Below are 23,263 nucleotides of genomic sequence, written 5' to 3' on the forward strand. Positions count from 1 at the left end.
TCAAGTCCGTTTATGCATACATACCTCTTCTTTTCAACAGAACATTCAGCTCCAACTCTAAGGCAGGGATGACAAGTTTGATCTAACATAGCAAACATAGCATGGATTCAGCAACAAGACAACTTGGATGGACTTCATTTGGGTTCACTGAATACTGAACAGCAACACTATAAGAGGTTGGACTTACGCTCCAAAATTTCTGTTTTCCCTCTGGGCATGCTGGGTTAAAAATATGCTGCTCTTTGTGAGAATTAGGATGAATCTCAGTGTAGCACTTTTCTTTACATGTTCTGTTTTTCTATTGTAAAAATCTATTAAAATACTGAATGTATATTTGTATTGTACGAGGTCATTTCTACAATGGGTTCATACTTTGAACTACTGATTAGAAAACTTCTTAAATAACTATTAATAATGAATCAGACAGATTTAGAGTCAAGGGCCAAATTCTTTTATTTTGAACTTTGACTTTATTGATTAAAAATCATTTCAATTTAAAAGATCCCTTCAGGGATCTTCACTTGTGGACTGTTTCTCAAGGCTTGATTTGCATATCACTGAGACCCGTCTTCACTTGTTTTTCCCTCAGATGATATCTTTGCAATATATTTCTTCTCTACCTCCTGGCAATTTTATAGACTGCTCTTCTATGGCATGCTAATATCTTTGCCATAAGCCAAAATAATTTGCACAAGACAGAGGAGGATAATCCTCGGTTACAGTTTTGTTTTATAATCAATATGGTGAACAACCTCACTTCTGAACCTCGTATAGGTAATAGATCCAGCCATTGTGAAGCATGCATGTAGTTTGCTCCAAAGGTAATGCCTCCTGCTTGTTTCCATGAAGACAACAACATATGTAAATAATGTATAAGGCAAAGGTGTACAGTTGAGTTATTCCATGTGGAAAATTTTCACCTGTTGTCATTCATCAATACTTGCTGAATATTTAGGGAGACTAAGAAGTGAATATGAACACAGTGACACAGTTGGTGGTGCATTTCAACAGTAACAGCAACAGTTGGTCACCTGTGCTGTTGCAGACTGTTAGGACCATGATGTGTAGTCTCTTGTTCATCACAGTAAAAATGCGTAACTCATGGTGGTGATTATGTTGAAAAATAGTGTTTTGTAGCCAAGAATCTGCTCTGTCAAATAGTGTTATTGTGCTCCTCGTATTCATAGTAGTTTCCGTGCAAATAAGCAGGAGGAATTACTTTCAGAGCAAGTAGTATACATAAAGCATCCCATTGAATTCAATAGGAATATCGACATAGGGAAGGAATGTAGGGTTAAGCTTATGATTCCTGTAGAATTCTTCTTTAACCAAACCAAAATATTATTCTCTGTTTGGATCATGTTCAATTAGAGCCTAGAAACTATTGTTTGTTTTTGAGATGCCATTCACATGACTATCACTTCATAACTGATTTATGATCATTTACACTATATTCTCTAAGAACTATGTCATGTGAAAAGTAATATTTAGATAGCCAAATATCTGACACAAAATAAGTATACGACAATCAAACACACATGACTGAAAGTCCAAGAAGTCTCCCAAGTTGCTCAAATCTTTCTCTCTCACCATTTGTGTTGCTTTCCTTTCAGTAAATACAACTGCAGATCTTGGCCTGTGCCACATGTCAAATAAGCATAAGAACATTCCCCTTGGAATTCAGTTTTCAAATTTCGATGGAGCAGATATGTAAATTTCAACACTTTCCCTATGTAATATACACATTTGAACTGCCAGTATGTGCAAGGGGTAGGTTGTACATGCAAGAAACCATTTATGGTGATGAAGAAAATTATATATGGAAAATAAAATACATTTAAAGCATGCACTGTGGCACGTACTGACTTTACCAGAGTAATTGAGGGAATTAATATTGAATACCTGATCTTAGGAGACAAAAATACTGAATAGCCTGACATCACTGAAAATAAAAGCATAGAGCAAAGGATTTCCACATTTTTTTCCCTTACTAAATTTTGGTAGATTCTGATCATCTTTTTCTGTGGCTGTTTTTCTCATACCCAATGTAATGATCGAAAACCTTGAATGCAGATTTCGTATTGTTTTGCAGTTGCTGGGGAATCTGTAAGTAGCTGGAGTTTAGATTTGAAAGTATGTAACTACTCAATTTCCATCTGAATTAACATATAATGCTTTTTTTTTTTTTTTTTTTTTTTTTTTTTTTTTTTTTTAAATTCTGTATTTATCACAGGAAATAGTTTTTGCTTGAAGTATATACTTCTGGGAGTATGTTAATTGTCCTGTGCCATAATATCACTTCTGAAAGGAATATGTCTTTAAATATTAGTGTTCAGTAGGACTGTTCTTAATCTCTGTTATTATAATAAATACTGTATGTCAGACTTTTTCAAAGATCCAAATTGGAAATGTGCTTTTTATCTCACTAAAATGAGTGGAAGCTCCACATGTCATGTGCATTTCAAAGTAGAGAACTGTTATCCCAAATATGCATTGCAAGGATAATTGGAAAGGATTAATTTACTTCATGGGGATTTGACGAAAATGAATGATCTGTTGTGCTCCCAGAAAATTGGGAATTTGGAATTCTTTACTTTCGGTGGTTGAGAATTATCTGTGTAGTTACTATGCTTGAGTAATTTTAAGTGCATCTGTTTTTGAAGTAATGCAAAACGAAAACTCAGATTTTTCCTTTCTGAGGCTTATTCATATTACTACAGGTTTTTAATATGAAAATTTGAATATTGAATATATGTTTTCCCTTTGGTTTTAAGATTTATACAATATTAATTCTTGCTAGTTTTAAAATGAAATCATATATGCATTTATGTTTTTATATGCATAAGCACACCAAAGTTTAGGGTTCGATGAAAGCTGGTCTCAGTAGAATCAGTTCTTGTTATAGTTGTTTTGGATGTGTGCTGACTGAGGCAGAGAAATAGATAGAGGATTTTGTTTTTCAGCCCTAGAAGTTAATCAAGTTCCAGTAACAGTCATCTAACCCCATGGTTTTACCCTACTTGCTTTGTCCTTGTTACTTCTACCCTTCTTAAGCGAGGCAAGTTTCTGCCTCAACATTCTACCTTTGACCTATTTGACCTTGCCAATTTCCTTTCTGCTGTACATCAGGTCAGTAAACAAGCAATCTGCTTTCTAGCATATTGCCAGCTGTACAGGAGCTGTTGTGAACTCCATAGAAAAGCTAAGATGTGGTGTAATACTTACGTTCACCTGCAGTCAGCAGTTTTATGGTGCTATCTTGGAAAAGCAGAGGGGATTGAGTGGATGTACCGTGAAAGAATTGATGGAATGTCCACTTTAATGTTCTCTTAAGAAGGAAGGAGCATTCTGCAGAAATCCATTTCAGCATATGTGCTATCACAACAGCATTTTGGTTTGCTGTACCTCCTATGGGGAAGACTGCAGAGTTGTTACAGTTAAGCAGTCTGCTGTAGGCATATCTGGGCTAGTCTCCCCTTAACAAAGAGAAATTGCCTATAAACAAGACCTCCAGGAGTTGTATTTATACATACAGCTTCAGGGAGGAAGGTTTTCCAGCACCCCATTAACTCACCTCTAGGGCTGCAAGAGTATCCAATGCTGCGGGAATATCAGTGACCCTGGTACTGTGATCCTCAGTGCTCATGTCCACAGATGCACATCAGAAGTCTGAATTTCTCCCTCCTTTATGTGAATCTATTTGAATATAGAGATTATATTGCTTGTCACCTAGTACAGTCAGGCATATAGTTGGGCTCAGTTGCAGACTTGAGAAACAATGAAATAAATTAATTTTATAAGGGATAGTAATTTTATTAGTCAATGAAAAAAACACCAACAAACAGCCTCAACTAATAATGGCAGGTATTTAAGAGTGGCTATAGAACTATAAATTAGCATTAGGGATACTTAAAGATAGTTTTTTCATCCATAAAACATGATAAATCAGTAGGCAATTTATGGTGATATAAAGAATGATAATATAATCAGTGTGAAAAGATATTTGAGACAAGAGCCATGATGCTTAATGCTATCATCTATAATACAATTGCTCTATGTTTAGTAGTGCAAATTCTAATTGTTTTTAAAGGATATCTACTGTAGATCCCCATTTTGAACGAGAATGACAAAAATAATTACCTTTTTACTCCTTTGAGCACAGGAGAATCAGCCGTTAGTATTGAGGATGTGTGAGTAACTATGAAGAAATATTTTCTCAATGCAAAGCCTATGTTCGCTCACAAAAGTGTTTTCACAGAGGATAAGAAATGTCTCAGACCCCTGAGTCAGCAGCCAAAGTGCTTGTCAGTTACCAGGCGTTACAGTGCCATCAGCAAATCTGGCTATTTGTTCATCGGGCAGCTGACTACTACCTGCTATTCACAGCTCAGGTTCCATGTTACTTTGCTCTTGTGTCAGCTGCCAGTCTTCTCCAAGTGATTCTCCAAGAAATTCCATTTCTGCATCTTGAAAGTATCCATGTTTGTTGATACTGTGCATGACTAAAATGGTATTTTCATATTTCAGAGTAGTTGAAGCCCCTTAAAGCAGAGGGCTGCAAGTGTGAAAAAGAGATATGTTGTTCCCTAATGGCTTATTACCATCCCATTTGCAATTCATATCAGTTATAAATTGACTGAAATTTTTAAACACATAGCAGGCAGTTTAAACTAATGATTGTCTGGAGGTTCACATCTGACATGAACTAAGCTTCTGTTCAAAACAAATTGCAAATAATTCCTCCCTTAGAGTCAAAATGTCACTTTTTACACAGTGCATTGTTGCCAGATTGTGTCAGCTCCATTAAAATAAAACCAAATAAAGAAATAAATAAAACCATCTAGCTATCCACTGAGTGTTCTGAATATAGGGCGACCCTGTTATTATCCCTTATTTACAGAAACAGGGCTTTACATTTACAGGGCTCTGCACAGACTGCAGAGAGGTCCTTTCTACCTCAAAAGCCCCAGTTGTGGTGAAAGCCACTGGGGCCAGCAGAAGGCCTGGGTTGCCTAGCAATCCCCAGCAGGCTGCCCGCTGCCCTCCAAGCTGGGTGTATCTGGGTTCTTTCTTCATGCTTGCCCATGCCTGCTCAAACATTGTATGCTCAAAAGCTGTGTATGGGTGGCTGCGGTGTGCTGGAGGGACTGTGAGCGCTGTGTGGATGAGGCACGCCAGTCTCCCAGCCACAGACATGGTAAAACAAGGTTAATCCTTCGTTGTATGTAGACAACCACTTGAAGAAACGATTCAGAATTTGGGTTCAATTCCATCAGGAGTTTGAAGTTCACACCTCTCTTGATGATAGCAGGGGGAGCTATTCAAAAGTACCCTATGGGGTCACCAGGAAATGTTTAATACGTGATTGAAATTGGATTTTCCTTCAAAGAATAAGCCATCTGAGGGGGACTCACTGGAGAAATCTTGATGACTTGCAGCTGCTGATTACTAATTTTGAATAGGGAAGTATTTTGCTAATTTCTAAAGGGAATAAGCTTACATACAGGGGGAAAAAAATAGGTCAGTTCCTTTTGATGTAATCCTTACGTATTTTTGCTTTCTAGGTGTTGGCCACAGGGAGTTGGTTTGGGACAGTCTTTTTTTTTTTTCGTGCAGTGTTACTGGGTCAGCTATCCTGGTTAGATGTTACTTGAAAGTCTGTGTTACTTGACTGGCTGTTTCAGGCTCAATAAAAAGAAGTGGTTTCTTTTCTTTTTTTTTTTTTTACTTTTTCCCCCAAAAATAGCACAAAGAACCCTCTTATGTACATCAAGCTACTTGTTCAGTTGCAATTGATTTAAGTTTTCATCTTGAACTGTGAACTGATATTCTTCATACAGCATTGCGTGTCTCAAAAGTTTTTGCATAGTTCATAGCTTTACTGTTTTGTATTAGATTACTTTTTTTGGTCCCTTTTCCACTGAAAAAATGTTTCTTACCTTTTTCTAAAATGTTGAAATGATGTAGAAACCTGCTCAAGGAAAATTTTATTGTTGGAGAAAATATGGTGAGATGACACAGTTTTTAACTATCAAAACAGAAATGTCACTGAAAACACTGATTTTCTTTCTGAAAATTATGAATGCACAATTAGTTTTAGTCAATGTTTGGCAAGAAGTTGTTAAGCATCGCTTGATTTAGAATGTCACTGTATTTGTGAGGAGAGGAATGCTGAAACCAAATGAAAGAGACTTTTCTTTGCTGAATGAGAACTTTCATGACAAATTTTCTTACTACATAATCATTGCATGTTAAGAAAAGAGCATATTTTAAAGAATCCTTTCCCCAAACTCTTATTTATTTATTTATTTATTTTTTACAGCAGACGTTGTTTGTTGTTTGCTTTGCTTTGTTTTGTTTTATATCTGGAAAGAAACAGGAAATGTAAAAATGACATTTCTTAATGTAAATTCCAAGCTTTATGACCTTTTGGGGAATACCTACCTGCATGTAACTAGGTTTAGGTAAGATATATGCACAAAAAACTTACATTTTTCTTACACAATTATGTATATATTTGTACAGTTGAAATGCAATGCATTTTGTACTCTATAGGAAAAAAAATGTTTCTCAGCTAACTGATTATATATTAATATAGATTAACTAACTATGAAATAAGTTGCCTCATTCAAAGAAGCTTTTGAGTGCTGCCTCTTTCCTCAGTATGTCTACGATGTTGAAGGCTGAGTTCACATCCTGTTTGCCCTGGCTACACTTAAATGTATAAAGTAGTCTTGCTGACGTGGTTTAAGGCTAAAACACCATCAAAAGCATCTTTCATTGCATGCTTAGTGCTCAGGAGAGCACATGGTGTTTCTTAGCCATCTCTCTAATATGTGTTGTGTATGTTCAAGACTATAGGTCCATCAGTCTACAGCTCTGCTCTTCTCTTTTGTCCCTGGTGAGATTTACACTGTGACAACAGATATATAACATTACCCTTAATTTAGGCTGAAGCAGTATTCTTAATCCCTTTGACAAAGGCAATACCAGATATGTAATGCTTTGATACTAAGGTGATGTGCACAATATAAATAATTACGCAAATGCCTTTAGCCTCTCAGAGTAGCAGTGAAACTTTGTGTGTGTGTGTGTGTATGTATGTGTGAATAATGATTTATATGCTGGAGGGTTGTCTAGGGGACAGAAAATATCTTTGCTGAACAATGCTGCTATCCACCACTTTATTAAAAAAGCTTCAGGATTTGCTTTTGTATGAGCCTGTGTGTGTCATATATTCACATAAGTCCTACTTTCTTAGATGGAATCTCAAGTGAAAATAAAAATAAATGGATATCCTAAAGTCATTGCAAACCATTTGTGATGCTTTTACTTTACATTTTTTTCATGGTGACATCCATCAGAATCTAATCTCTTAATAAATTCAGGCTATACATTGCACTTTCTTCCTTCACACGTCCCTTGAGAGAGAATTTTCTAATACAGTGAAGATGATAAAGAAAAGAACCTTTCTTATTTTCTTACTTTAGTGCAGGAGGGACACAGAAGAACAGATTCCTTGCAAGTAGCACAAAAGCCACTTTAAACAATTGTTGAGCTGTTTATTGCATTACCTTTGACATAAGGACCTATGTTTTATATTGCATGGGTCTCAAGAAGATCCCATTCACATCAAATAAATTCAAATACTTTTTGTCTTATTAAGTTTTAGTACATGGACTGTAGTTACAGGGTATTGGAACATCCAAAAGGTTCTGGGGTTTTAGTTAAGCTTCAAAAGGATTGAAGAATTTTTTGAGCTGTAATGAACTGTTTTTGTCTGTGATATCAGGCTGGAAATCCCCCAAGAATGGTTCTTTGGAAAGATTATTGTTATTTCAATCTTCTAACTAAAGAAGGAGCCTATTGTAATGTATGATTATTGGTCTAATTTACATTTACTGTGCTTTCAAACTTGAAGTTAGCAAAGGCAGTGCAATAAAGTATATCAGTGTATTACAGGAATTATTACTACCTTAGCAAAAGAGTGAAAAGAATGACAGAAAACCTGAATTATATACTAGTCTTTTTATACTCCTGTTTCCTACTTACTTGAATTATAAGTAAACAGATCAGGATCATGCTGGGCAGAGACACTTCTTTTGTTCCATGTTAGGGTACTGTGACACTGGTTTGGTTGATGACTGTGAGTCTGTGTCTTCTGATAGTACTTTAAAGATTGCTGTAAGCTTTATTAACTTCTGATACATTTAACAGTGAAATCTGCAGGGAGGTAGTCAGCTTGATAGTGGAAAAAATAATCCATCAATAAATAGGAATATTTTTACAGTTAGCACAAAAACTCATTCCTAATAATTGAATATACATGTATATTATGCATTTTGTATTCTGCCTGATCCTTTGCTACATGTGGTGTATGATACAAATGATATGAGTTTTATAGCTTCTTTGACACGTTAGAATGAGAGCATTTCTGATGTGTCACATTGTCACTTGTGATTTAATAATTGATCTGTACTCTACAGTGTAATGAACCCTGTAATTGATTAGAAGACAAAAAGTGTTCCCATGATCAGTGTGCTGATGTTTGACAGGAAAAGTAGATTTTTGAGGTACTACTTCTATAAATCCATATTGGTAAATGCAATTTGTTTTTATGCTTGGCAAAGCACTTTTTGATCGCAATCTGGATAAATTATGAATGTGCATTTGTGGTGAACTTGTTAAAAAAAACTTGAACAAGTTTTGTCTAGTGTCTGCCATTATTTTTTAAATGGTTGTGAAATATATGAGTTTCCTGTAAAAGTCTGAGATACTTCCTCGGGACTTTTAGTGAGGTTCAGTGTTGATTGATAAGAAATGAACATTCATCTTTGTAAATCTCTTCTTTTTGAGACAATGACCAAGTGCTTCTGTGACCATTAAAGTTTCTATATCCTCCTATCACTTAGGTTGTTACCATTCATGCTGTGTGTCAGTGAAGAAATATAGGAAGGTGTAATACTGAGATATATAATCCTAACAAACAACAAAAGAACTCTGGGGAGGAGAAGGAGAAAGGGTAGGGAATGGGAAATAGAAGGGAAGTGAGAGGAAGGGAAGGGAAATGAAGGGGGGAGGGAAGGCAGAAGGAGAAAGGAAGAAGGGGAAATGAGGAAGGAAAAGAGAATGGGATAGTGAAGAGAAGGGGAGGGATAGGGGATGGGAAGAGAGGAAGGGGAAAAGGGAAGAGGAAAAAGGAAAGGGGAAGGGAAAAAATATTTTTTTGGTCACGTGAGTTAGAAGGCAGTATACTATCACAATTTATGCTTCCCACAAAGGCAGAGTGTTAGCATGAGATTCTAGTGCTTCTTGAACGATTAAAATGCTAAATATTATAGTATAAAAAGAATCAGTGACAAATCAAATGACAGGGTTCAATTTTTTCTAGTGCATGAAAAAGTTACTGATTTAAAGTTGGTCTCTCCATTATCCTTTAAAATGGCATTATATTTTCTTAATGTTCCACAAAATCTATCCTTGAGCCCAGTCAAAATGTTTGTCTGTGGAGTTATTCTCATGTATGATTGCAGTATTTTCATTTCTATAGTGTATGGATATATACATAAGCATGATTACTGTATTAAATCTCTGACTTAATTTGTAGTTTGTATACTTTTTATTTATAATAAGCATATTCAGTTTAAAATGTAGCCCTTGGAGAATTCCTGCTTATCAGAAATAAAATGTAGGTGGTGCTTGTGGTTTAGTTTATCCCTTGTTGCTAGCATTGTGGATTGCCTTTGAAGTAATACTGTGGAAGTAGACTGTATTGTACAGGTGAGTTTCCTAATAGGAGTGCAACAATTGCAAGCCTTCTGTGGGACCTCAAGGAAAAAAAAAAAAAAAAAAGGAAAAAATAAAAGCACTAAAAAGATTATAACATTGCTAGTTAAGCATCTGATTCCAAATGACATATGCAGTCAGTAATATCTCCTTTTATTGGCTTTAGGATCAACCTTAAAATTCTTTGTTTGATCCAAAGGTTGGCTTTATTCCTAGACTCTGGATACAAGTCATGAATAGTAAGTTAGATTTTTATTCTACATATCTCTAATGCTCTGTTGTGTTCGGTGATAAATGCTCCCAGTGATAAATTACTTTGACCTTCATACCATTTGGATTTCATGTCATGAGGTCTTATCTAAAATTTAGTGCCATCTGTGGAAGCTTGAATATCATCTTTAAAGGAAGCAGAATTGAGACTATATTTCAGTCACGTGGACCTTTCCTTACCTTTACTCCTGTCACTAAGCCATCTTAAATGGACAGAAGTAAATAAACCAGCAGAGATTTAAATATCACTCTCTGGTTATTGAATAAATAATCAGAAAACCAGGCATTTTGAATGCTGAAAACCTGACATATCTAGAATTTAATACATTTGGAATAAAACTGAGTAATTGATAGCAGTTTCTTTTGCTTTGAAATAACATGCTCATTAATTCATTGTTGTATAAAATAAGAGATTGGCTATGTAACTTTTTATTGGATGGAAGACAATGATTGCTCAGGTCTTACAAACATGTGCTAATCAACAAAGTATTAGTGAGATAAGAATGTATTGTCCTTACTAGCTTCTGAAAAAAAGAGAATTGCCAATTGCCTGTATTGTGGCCTGAACATTCAGAGCAGCAACTGCATTCTGAAGGCATTGTCTGTGCCAAGACACTTGATAATGAAGGTGGTAGCTTTCAATGCGCTCATGGGGTACAGCATCTCTCTGTCTCTATGACAGCTGTGATGACTCAGAATATTAACCAAATCAGCTTTAAATACCTCTTTAGCTAAACAGTTGCTTTTCAGATCTTTAGAATCTTTTTTTGCCATTCTTTTCTATCCTTTACAAAATTAAAAACACATATTTGTACTAGAACAAGCTTGAATAAAATCAGTGCATGCAAGTTTTAAACAATTGTTTTAGCACTGTAATTTTTAGGCAGTTGATGAAAGTAATTGTTTTAGATCTAGTCATATAAGTGTAAAATTATGAATGTCTGCCCTATTAATCAAGTTGCTTTTGAATTGCAAAGAGATTTGAGGTAGGAGTTTACTCAGTGAGACATAATCATTTCTTCAGCTCAATACAGAGCTGTCCCATTATTCATGTACTCTTTTGAATAAGAGCTCACACTGTAATTCTAAGCATTTGTGATAATTATAAAGGAGTTTTTTCTTCTTTTTTTCCTCCCTTTATTTATTTATTTATTTATTCATCTTAAACAACTGGCATTTTAGAAGAAAATTGAATATTATTATCACATTAAATTCCAGTCTGGGCACTTGCATTTTGCTTGGCAAATGTTACCATTTGCTTCCATGACTGTGTTGATGTACAGCTGTGTGTTGTTAAACTGCTGCTGTGTGTGCCACAAGTTTTGTGTACTTTGGTATTTAGGAAAGTTGTCAGTTATGACTGCCTAACACAAAATTTGTTGTGCAGATGATTTCGTCTACATTAAAAATGGGATCGGTTTACACTTATCCAGATAAAGTCTGAGGAAATCAGTAATTGGAAACATGAACAAATTAAAATACTACAATAAACATATGTATATGCATATAGATAATTGTAATTGCAAGTATCATTTTATCCCTTTTGGATATGGTTGAAATCAAACCTTTTCTGCAGTTTGTGTTATCTAATCTCTTACACTAAATTATCGTTTACATAGTGCCTATTTTCTACTAAGTACATTTTGTGTGTATATACATTTACATAGAGGTAAATACCTATTATGACTGTGCTAATTTTGTTATTTTATGATACTTTACTTGTGTTTCAAAAAGAAAACTTTGATAACTGGGTGTGACTAAGTACAAAATGAATGGAGATGCTTTGGATTCAGGGCAGCAGACAGTTTAACTCAGCTAATGCCTACTTACAGCTAGAAAGTTTTCTGGGCATCTGCAACCACCACATCACTTGTGAGGAATGTGGAGAGTAGGTGGACAAGAACCTGACTGGATGCCTTGCACTTTCTACTGGGACCTACTAGTTGAAACTTATTGGTACCTTTTGCCTTCAGGAGTCACTGAAAGTAATGTGATTTCCTTTGGGAATGTGTCTTCCCCAGGCAGTCAATAGAGAAATATGGATCTGTTCTTAAAATTCCAGATGCATCTTCATGCTCTGTAACTGTGTTTGGAATCAGTACTTCTGTTAGCCAGACTGGCTTTCATACATTTCTGCGCCCTATGCAAGACAGCGTTTCTGCCTGATTGAAAGCTTGTGTCAGCCTATGTTGCATTTCAGCCCATACTCTTAGTCTAGGGTAACTTAGTGTGGTAGGTGCATATTTTGCTCTGATGTCCTATCTCTTTTGTTCTCTGTTTTTAGAGCAGTACAGAGAGAAATGGAAGCAAGATATCCAGTCATTTATCATTAGTTGAAAATGAGATCCAAAAGGAAAAGGTTTTGCTGAAGGTATAAGCCATCCCAGCTACTTTTTTGTTCACGGATACCACATGATGTTATGTGGTTTTGAATTTAATAATATTTTTATTTGTAGCTACATGATCTACTTATCAATGAAATGCCACTAAGTGAGGAAATCAGACAGAAAAGTTTATTCTTGTTACACAAGTAATTTACAGAATTTTAAAGACCAAGAAAATGGCACTAATAGTTGCAGCCAGACTTCACACAAGCATGCCTCAAAATTACTGATGATCCTGGTGCTGTGCAATGTGGCTTTTTGTAAGGTTTGCAATGAAAAGTGGCAAAGCAACAGGAACACTGTGATGAATGGTTTCAGTGAGTAATGCAGCCCAGAGGTACTTAGCAATTGCTATCATGGATTAGGCGGCACTTCAAAACTTTAAGATAGTTGTCAATTTTGTGGGAATCTCTGCGGAAGCAATGCAACAGGTTGTAAAAAGCAAAGAGTCTGGAGTCCTCATCAGCGAGTTGCAGGGATGGAAGGCCGTCCCACTGAGAGTAAATTTCATTTCCAACATCACCAGAATGAACCTAGAGAAACATAATCATACTGTAAGAGATGATAATCAATCTGACTAGGTATAGAACAGAGAATTTAGAAATATTGGCCTTGAGGGGCACTAGTTAGTAGTGTACAGCTTGTAAAGTATTTCCTGTTATGGCTCCCTTTGTTCTGTATAATGTTCTATATATCCTCAAGCAGATTTTGATTGAATTTCCACCAGATATTTCAGTTTCATTTCTGTAATATTTGTAAGCTTAGCTGTCAATGTTCTTAGATCTAGTGTGTTAGAAATATCTAATGGAACTAGACTTTGCAGATAAATCAAACGTTTCTATGTGCATGGATGCATCAATGGCATCTCTTTTTGGCTTCCTCCACCTTAAAGTCATTGTAAACACTTGTTTTTAGAACTTCTTTGTGTCTCCAGCTTTGCCACAGTGCATGTCTTAGGTGATCTCTCAGATACTTGCAGCCTTGTAGAGCATGCTACAAGGAAAATCTCTTATTTTTGTATTCCACTAAAGGAAAAACAGAAAGACGATAAAATGTGACTGATACAGTGACCTCTAATGCTAGAAAACTACATGTAGGGACTTGTGTAATGAGCTAGAATCCAAGTTGAAGATTGGTTTAAGTCTCCTCTTTTGCAAGAAGCAATAATTCATTTTCTCACATCACAGAAATCTACCTTTTATAGTAGGAATGAATCCTGTGCCTAGTGGTACTGGTGTGTCTTTCTTATTTTTCATAAACTATGTTTTGTGAATGCACACAAGGGAATAACTGCAAAGCTTCTTTCACTTAATTTAACCAAATGGCAAAAAAAAAAAAAAAAAAAAAAAAAAAAATTAAAAAAAAGGAAAAAAAAAAGGAAAAAAAGAAAAACATTTGCAATCACTCAAAAAGATGGTTTGATGCTAATGAATTTTCCAATCTTGTCTTCTACCTCCTTCTACAGAAGGGGGGTTCCCTTCAGTAAATAATGTAAATGAGAATGTGGTGACAGTATAACTGTAGTAGCACTTGTCTTCTACAGTTATCTTGGATCCTCACCTTTTTACACCTGAATATGGGATAGAGATGTACTTGATTACATTGATAAATGCATTTGTGGCCTGAATGGGATAAGGTTTCTGAGTAAACAGACACCAAAATGAAAGAGGGAAACAATGTGTAACCCAGCAGAAGATGGTAGATACAGGGATGGTGGTGCTCTTTATGCTACTGACCTGCTCTAAAGCAAAATCCAGAAAAATCAGAACTACCTATTAACATATAGCTCACCGACAGAATGATATATAGGGACTACTGAAGGCCCCTTTAAAAATAAACAGGCTAGAGCTGATTTTATTCAAGAAAGCTTTTTGATCAATTGCTGATAATAAGGGATATGGGTTTTGCCAAACATGCTTGTTTTCTAAGTCTCCAAGCATAGGGGAAGCCAAGTCAGACTCATAGCTCCAAAGAACCAGTGTGGTGGGACTAGGGAAACAAAATATACTTTGTTATGTACAACCATAGTAGGCCAAACTTCCAGAACAGTTATAAATGTAGCATCCATTTCCAAAAACTATACTCAATACCTACACGTATAAAGACTTATAAGCTTATGAATACCCATAAATATGTGGATGTGAAGAAAAACAGACACATCCTATGCAAATTTGAAAATTTTAAATGCCCAAAGATGGAATGAAGGTTTCCTGTTCTGATGATTACACCTTCTCTTGAAGCAAGACTGAAAGTATGTTGTGTTATGCTGTACAAGTCACATCATGTCTTTTTAGAAATCACAAGGGAGCAGAAAAAGCTATAACTGAATCTGAGAACTCTTCAGCTATCTTATCTCCCTTTTTTTCCCTCCTTCTCTACTGTTTTCTTTCCTCTTCCAAGTAGAGGGATACAGTCACTACACATGGCTTTTTTGCACCAATGGGCTGGAAGGACTGTAAGGACCTAATACTTACCCGCCCAACTATTTTCTCCATTCCTTCTAGAAGCCTCTTGTTTTGCTCCTCGATCTCTACAGCCTTCCAGAGGATGGTATCTGGAGCTTCTTTGATTCTTTGTACTTCAGAGGCCAGATGGATCAGAGGATCATTCCAGGAACGCAGCACTCCGAGTACTAAATTCAGTAGGTCTTCGTGCTGGTCATCCACATTAAGAAAAGGTAGTTAAAATAGGAAGGCTGTATTCTGGCAGCATTAGGAGGCAATTAAAGCAATGTCCTCAAATGCAGAAGTTTGGGAATTCACTCCACTGACTGCTCCCTACAGCCCTATCTTAGACATCTCTGTGCAATTTTTGATATTTGTCATTGTTGTATGCAATATTACCACAGTTGCAGTAATTTAATGGAAAATCTATGAACCTTCTCCACTTTACAAGCTAGTAGGCAGAACTGTATTTCATCTGTCTGCCAAAAAAAAAAAAAAGTGAAAAAATTGATCTGATTTTAATGAACATTTTATAATCCCATCATTTCTATTTATTTATTTATTTAAGTTTAGTATGGAATGGAAAATGGAAATTATTGTTAACCACTAAATAGCTTTTATTACTTCTGCATAACTCATCTGCCTTCCCCTTTGAACAATGGTGCTTCTAGCAATAGCTCTCTGATTTTGAAAATTGTTCTTTCTTGTGGGCAAATGAAAATTCATAAAGCTTATGGTTATGGTAATGTTCAACCAGTTCTTCTTTGCTAGATACTCTGCATCTGAACACAACCAGACTTTTCATATACCCAGATGGTTATAATTTCTCCCTGACACATTCATGTTCATACACCTGTGCCTACTTTTTTTTTTTTTTTTTTTTTTTTTTTTTCCTTTTCTTTTTTCTCCAGGGTATTTTCAAGTTTTATCTGTGAGGGTAGGCTGAACAAGACTGTCTTCATTTTTGCTTAAGTTTGTCATTATTAAATTGATGTATGTACAGGTTTCTCTTTGCAAGTAGTTTGCAATATTTTACTCTAGGGTCTTTGTATTTCAATGATGATGTGACCATTTTTGCCTTCTGGTAACTGCTAAACTATTTATGTAGCAGTTTCTAGGTAACATCACTGTCTTCAGTTCCTGTAAAGCATTTCTCTTTGCCTACATACAGTGTTCACTGTATAGCCAATGCATTTTTATGTTTGTTATAGTTGTCTATAACATATTCTAAAACAATGTTCAGAGCTTGTAGAGTTCTGAATACTATACAAGCAAACTAACTGGCTCTGCTCCATGAGGTTAGGTTGTAATTGGAAGTAAGATGCAATGTCTGGAAGCAACATAGAGAAAAAGAGAAATGAGTCACTGATATTATATATTCTGCCTAGTCTGAAACTTAGTATCTGAAAATGTCTTGGCTTTTTTGTGCTTTCTTTCTCTTTCTGGCTATTTTTTTTTTTTTTTAATCATTCTAAACAATCTGACTTCCTTCTGTCTCTGTCTGCCCCCTCTAGTCTTTCTCCTCCCTCTCTTTTTTTTCCTCACATTCTATCTCACATTCATTGGCATTAGACACAAGACTTACATGAATCTGCTGAGCTTGCTCCTTATCTTCAGGAGTGGTTAAAGAGGAAGTGTGGCAGCCATTAACAGCTTTTGTAATGAAACCCCGACCCTGAGCATAGCGTTCATCCTGCAGATCAGCAAGGAGAGGAGAGCAAGATTTTTTGTATGAATAAGATGAGCTGCTATTCAAACACTATACTAACTTGTTGTTCCATTGCTTTTGGCCTCAGTTGCACCAGGGGTGATTTAGGTTGGATATCAGGACAAACTTCTTTACAGAAAGGCTTGTTAAGCACTGGAATAGTCTCCCCAGGGAGGTGGTTGAGTCACCATCCCTGAATGTGTTTAAAAACTGTTTGGATGTGGTGCTCAAGGACATGACTAAGCAGAGGGTTGTTAGAGTTAGGGTAGTATGGTTAGGTTGCGGTTGGACTTGATGATCTTCATGGTCTTTTTCAACCTGAGAAATTCCATGATTCTGTGATTCTATCACTACTCTTATTCTGTAAAGGCCAGAAGTTTCTGGTGAGTATTCACAGTTAAACAAACACAAATGTTTCACACATAAAGACTGAAGGGAAAATTGTACCTTTTACTAGAATATTGGGGATCTTAGGTCAGGACTGTAAGTCACCTTTGGGACTATATTATGCTTGCTCCCTGGAGGCTTTCAAGGTCAGATTGGATGAGGCCCTAGGCAGCCTGATCAAATAGTTGACAGACCTGTCCATAGCAGTGGGGTTGGAGCCTGATGATCTTTAAGATCCCTTCTTACCTAAGCCATTCTATGATTCCATGATCACTGTCTATGCCACAGTCATATTTGTTTACATATTTAAAATTATCATATATTAACATGCTTGTGCTCAAAGAATACTCAACTGGATTTTGCATGTTCTCATTCCCAGGAAAATAGAAAGTACTTACAAATTCATTGAAGATTTCTGAAGAGAGGAAGTGTATGTAGTGTGAAAGTTTAACTGCCCGATCAAAAAGTTCCCCAAGGGACACTTGACAGTTGACAGATCCACTGGGGCAGATTGGCAAGGAGGTCACTCCTTCCTTGGTCAGAAGCATGTTGGACACCAGAAGAACCACCAGCAACAAACCTGTTCAGGTTTGGAACAAACCAAAATGGGAACATACTGACATAAACATGCGTTTTAGAATAGCTGTCAGAGGCAGATGTTCAGGATTCAGGGATGTTGGCTTTGCTCAGCCACATGGCTCAGAATACCCAATGTGCTCTTGAAAATAAACAGAAGATGAAAGTACAACCCTTAGATTATTCTTTCTCCCCATCATCCTACTTGTATAGCAGAACCTCCTACAGAGATTGAGGAGACACGGTAACCTGTGTCACAGTACACTATATTCCAAAATCTCTACCCATTGTGCTTGACTTTATTATAAACTTATAAATGACAAAAAGAAAATCAAACTTCTTCCATAGAACATAGGTTCCTTCTTTGCAAACATCTGTTATCAAAATTAATTTTGTGTGAAGGTCACTTTTTAAATGTCTTGATTGTCTTGGGATTTCTTGCGGAGACTTCCAGCATCCATGCTGCTTTGCTACTTAGAATTTAACCCTAAATCACTGACTACTAAGAAAACAGGGAATATTCAACTTTTTTCCTGAACTGACACAGGGGCCATCTCATTATCTAAGAGACAGAACTTCATCTCCTTAAAAGTTTTGATATTAACAGAGTCAAGTTTTTTATTCAGCAAAATAAAATATGCAGAGAAAAACAATAAAAAACTTTAAAAGCAAATATTTGGTAAATGAATATAATTATTCAAAGAATATTTTTCTGTGCTCTGAGAGTTTTAGTTCTCAAAATTGTCCTGCTACATGCATCGGTTTAGTAGATTCACTATCAGGACAAAGTTCAAATATACTCCATAAATCACCAGAACTGTCCCTAAAGTAATCATATGTTTGATTTCTTCCTAGCTCTCAGTTCAAGAAATGTGAAGCCATTTACACAATAATGAAGTAAGACTTTCTCCTCCCCCATGAATAAGCTCCTCCAGTTAGAACAGTGTTCTGGGGAATGATTCTACAGATAAGAAAACTCAAGACTTGTTGGCTTAGAAAGTTAAAAGTGATTACAAAATCGTTTACTTCAAAATTATTCAATTGCTTCTCGACTCTGTGGATAATGACTTTAAGTCATTGCCTTCTGACCAGTGTTGTGAGTAGTGGAGCAGTCAGAATCCAGTCTTTTGTGGGCAAGTATTATATCCTTCAAGTCAATTTTCTGTGACTCTGCTCAGTGTAAGTTTAGTCTTAGGAGACCGAAGACTGAATAAAGAGAGGATAGGATCAAGCTGCCTTCTAGTTCCAACAACTGAACACTAAAATTTGTGGTGAAGGCAAGCTTTGCTACTATTGCAAAATTGAGAGGCTGTAAAGCCTTAGTTTCCAGAGTTGTTACCCTTCAGCTTCTTAATTCAGTGAAAACTTAAACACGGAAGTTATCAGGCAGTGAATGGCAAAAGTCTTACCTTTCAGTGAAGCCCCTCTGTTGCCCATGGTAGGGGTTCTGTGAGATGCCTTGCTCTACCAGAAAGAAGTCTCAATGCCTGCTCTTACTTTCTGCACATCAGATTTATATACACCATCCGGGGTCCATTTTTGCATACATTCAGCAGGTCGTGGAGTTTACCTCGATAATTACAAACATCAAATTGTCTCTCTTCCACATTCATATTCAATACTTGGTTGTGTTTCTTTTTTTGTTGTTGTTGTTTCTTTTTTGTTGTTTGTTTTTTGTTGGTGGTGGTGTTGGGTTTTTTTGGTGTTTTGTTGTTGTTGTTATTTTTGTTTAAACTAACTATGAGTGGGAATTTAATTAAAAATTTCAGCTGTGGGATGCTGAGTATGGCTGGATGAAGAGAACATCAAAATTTTGCCCTGAATTAGTTGCAATGCCACTGATCCTTGAAAGCTCTAGTTGTGAATTCTGAGACTGTTATCCTCTATGTTTATGTTGTTCTTTCTGCCCGTAGATGTCTTCCTTCCTTGTCTCTTCACCCTCCAATGCTAAAATTCTAGCTATTTCTGGAAGGGAAAAAATATTTTACAATTTCTACAGTAAGAGAAACAACAGGAATTGTACTGAAATTGATCTGGAGAATGTGAATGGTGGATTCTGGAAAGACAGGTCATTATTATATGTAGTGTTACATATATGACATTTTGTGTGTTTGTCTCCATACAGCTAAAAAGATATTATATACTGTATATCATGATATAACTGGTATTAGGGATGAGATACGTTGAGAAACATGGACAGTTGTTATTAAAAAGTAATAATTTGTAACAACAAAGAGGAAGAAGTTGTATGCTTATTGTTAAATCATAAACATTTTGTGAATAAATCAGGAGTATTTTGAAAACTCGTGAACCATGAAATCATTTTCTATATATGAAAATTCTTTGCGTAAAAGATGTACATGTCCACCATAATCAAAGCATATGCTGTCGTAATCAGTGGAATCTGATTCCTGATTTAATGTGTCTGTGGTAATCTGCAACCTAGTTTCATCAGGTTGGCCCTGTTTTCTTGTTGTGTGTGGTTCATCTGCACGAATATGTTAGCAAATGCGTAATCTCTCATCTGTTTCTCAGATGCATTTATCCACGAAAAGACCTTCTAAATTAGATTATCATAATGAATAAGGTATACAGTGCTAATGAATTTTCTTGCCTCTAGACAACATGTTCTGTACATGTGGAACAGGTATGTGTATAATCCTGAATCCTCCATTATTTTGTAACTATGGGTGTGATTTTCAAAGCAATAAGAAACAAAACCCACCAGATGCTTTCCCGTGTTACTTACTGTCATGCTTTGACAGGGTGGTTGGGTTAGATGATCTCTAGAGGTTCCTTCCAACCCCTACAATTATGTGATTCCATGAAGGGAGAAAAAAGGTGCATTCATGCATTAGTACAGCTTAGGGGCTGACCTACTGGAAGGGTGCTCTCCTGAGAAGACCTAGATGCCCTGGTAGACAACAGGTTGACTGTGAGCTAGCAGTGTGCCCAGTGGTATCTTGAGATGAGAATGTTGTCAGCAGGTCAAGGGAGGTGATTCTCCCCCTCTGCTCTGTACTGATGCGGCCATATCTGGAGTACTGTGCCCAGTTCTTGGCACCTCACTTGAAGAACATCAGGGAACTACTGATGTAGTAAGAGTCCAGTGGGAGACCAGATATGACTGGGAGCCTGGAGTATCTCACTTATGAGGAAAGGAACCAGAGACCTGGGGCCATGCACCCTGGAGAAGACTGAGTGGATCTCATCAATGCTTATAGATATCTAAAGAGATGAGACCGGGGGCAGGGTTTTTGGTGATGCCAAGTGACAGAACAAGGGGCAACAGGCATAAACTGTAACACAGGAAGTTCCACATGAACGTGAGAAAACACTTTACTTTTAGGGTGACAGAACACTGGAACAAGCTGTCCAGAGAGATTATTGAATGGAGATACTGAACAGTTTCCTGTACAACCTACTATAGGGAACATACACTAGCAGGGGACTTTGGACTCAGTGATCTCCAGGATGTGCCTTCCAACCCCTATGATTCTGTGATTTAGGGGGTAAAGCATGGAAGACATGGAAGACACTGGGAAGCAACAAAGGGAGATGCCTCAGCAGCAAGCTAGAACTGATAGTAAGTAGTCTATATATTCTAAGATCTAGGGTGATTTCTAGGACAGTTTGTTCTTTTTAGAGTTTGGGTCTGGTTTGGAAACTGAGGCCTTACCATGTACATGCAATAGCTGCCTCCAGCTGAGATAAGTGTAATCTGATCAAGGCACTAAGAACATGGCCACAGCCAAAACAGTAGAATGGATGGTGGAAAGATAGCTGCCTTCAAAACCACAGATGCATGGTTTGTGCTCTTGATTTAACTCATCTTCTCTACCCAAGATATTACAAGTAAGACCAAAAGATTCTTGTGTCTTATAACGTTAGAAGAGTCCTGTGAGTAAAAGGAACAAGCATTTCTCAGCTCATCATTTCCTCTTTCATTTACCACTTTGCTTTTCTTCTCATTTTGAGGAGTTGATAAGTAATGCCAAAATAAAACACAGACTTTATTAATACCAGGGATTAGATAACAAAGGAAGGCATTCACAAGGACAGGAGGTAAAATGCCTGGGTTCCCTCTACAATTATTGAAAGGAGAAGCATCAGCTAAAGTCAGGATCCTCATATGACTTATGTTCTAGAAAAGCCTGTCTCTTGCTCTGTAAAAGGAATACAAGTACCCTAAATGTAGATCATAATGTGATTTATATGAAACCATTACATGATGTTTTAATTAAATTATTCTACCACATAATTACATACATTACTTTTCTCTTGTGCCTTTCATCCTGAAATGCTTTACAAACATGAATGGAATAAAATTCTCAGCAGTTAAGAATCACTGGCAGAAGGACAGAAGAAACTCTCAGCAAAGTACGTAAATGTAAAAGTAAATTTCTTTTTTCAGGTGTGAGAACTAACGTAGAGATTAAGATGCTTATTCATAGTTGCACAGGAAGGGAGAAAAAATTCCAGATTCCCAGACCTGTACTTTGAATAAAGACTTTAAATAATGTTCCTTACAAGTATGAAAAGAAAGCAAAGATGAGAGAAGAGGATAACGATGAAAAATATGACAACAAAAAATAAATAGGTCCAAATATTAAATTTCTTGTATAAATTAGGAATTGAGTTCTATTTATAAGCTTAAAAAATCCTTAAAAGGAACTGAAAATAACACCCCTCTTCCTTATAAATTTGTCCATGGATTATGTCCTCTAAAGGATTTATCTGTACCTATCTTCTGCAAAATGTTCCCCGATACTTGTTAAAGGAAGTTGATCTTTGCTCCTAATAGCCTCCTTCTTCTGACCATACTTCAGGACAGCACTGCAGAAAGCTAGACAACTGTCAGAACCAGAAGGGAATTTTTCTAGAACAACTTAACACAGAATCTCTGTGAAGAGCTGTATTTTTCTTTCTTCTGTCTTTCACATTTACCTTAGGAATTGAATTGAATTGATATTTTCTAAGTTATCATGCTCCTTTTATCTTCAGAGGCTTTTATGGAAGCAAAATTATTAGACTGATACCAACCAATGGACATTTGCTGAACATAAATGGAGACCAAACAATGTATGTAAGCACAGTGAGGTGGTGTATGGAGTGTTTCAGCAGTGTCTACAGTGCCCATAGATAAGCTCTGCTGGTGTAGAATTTTATGAGACCAGCATGCAGGCTCTTGTTCGTGAATGACAAAAATGCATAGCTCATGGTGGTGACTATGTTGAAAAGCAGTGATTTGTAGCTGAGATTTTCCTCTATCAAATAATGTTATTTGCACTGGTTGAAGTTTCCATGGAAATAAATAAATAGGCGACATTACTTTAGAAGTGCCCTACATATGTAAGCCTTAGCTCATGTCTAGAGCTTCACAGACATTACATGTGATGTATCGATATTACAGATAAAAGCATTCTGTGATCATTTCGCAATAATCCTATCTATCCTTTGCATATCAGATGGCTGGCCATGCATTCAACTGTCACATTTTGATTCAGAACTATTGATAAGTACTGCAAGATTGAATGTTCTGATCCTATTTTATATTTTAATTAAATTTCTTGTGGTATGTAAATTGTTGTGGCTGACTGATACCTGTCGAAGAGGAAAGAAAGATCTTTTCCAGGTTATTTGCAAAATGCTTCCTTTTAAGAAGGGGAACTGAGAAGTGGGAAACGCTGCTTGATTTAGCTTTTTTT

At 36.4% G+C, this 23,263-nt stretch overlaps 1 protein-coding gene across 1 annotated transcript; it reads right to left on the minus strand.

Moving 5' to 3' along the window:
- Positions 1 to 12,716: 12,716 nt before the first annotated feature.
- PRL (prolactin) lies at positions 12,717 to 17,551 on the minus strand. The gene is made up of 4 exons (XM_072329081.1): positions 17,378 to 17,551; positions 16,470 to 16,577; positions 14,915 to 15,094; positions 12,717 to 12,973 (listed from the first exon to the last, which is right to left on the minus strand). Exons 1-4 carry the CDS (start codon positions 17,525 to 17,527, stop codon positions 12,782 to 12,784), a joined length of 630 nt encoding a protein of 209 aa, XP_072185182.1. The 5' UTR covers positions 17,528 to 17,551; the 3' UTR covers positions 12,717 to 12,781.
- Positions 17,552 to 23,263: the final 5,712 nt, after the last annotated feature.

The sequence above is a fragment of the Excalfactoria chinensis genome, chromosome 2 (genome assembly GCF_039878825.1).
Source record: "Excalfactoria chinensis isolate bCotChi1 chromosome 2, bCotChi1.hap2, whole genome shotgun sequence".
Classification (NCBI taxonomy): domain Eukaryota; kingdom Metazoa; phylum Chordata; class Aves; order Galliformes; family Phasianidae; genus Excalfactoria; species Excalfactoria chinensis.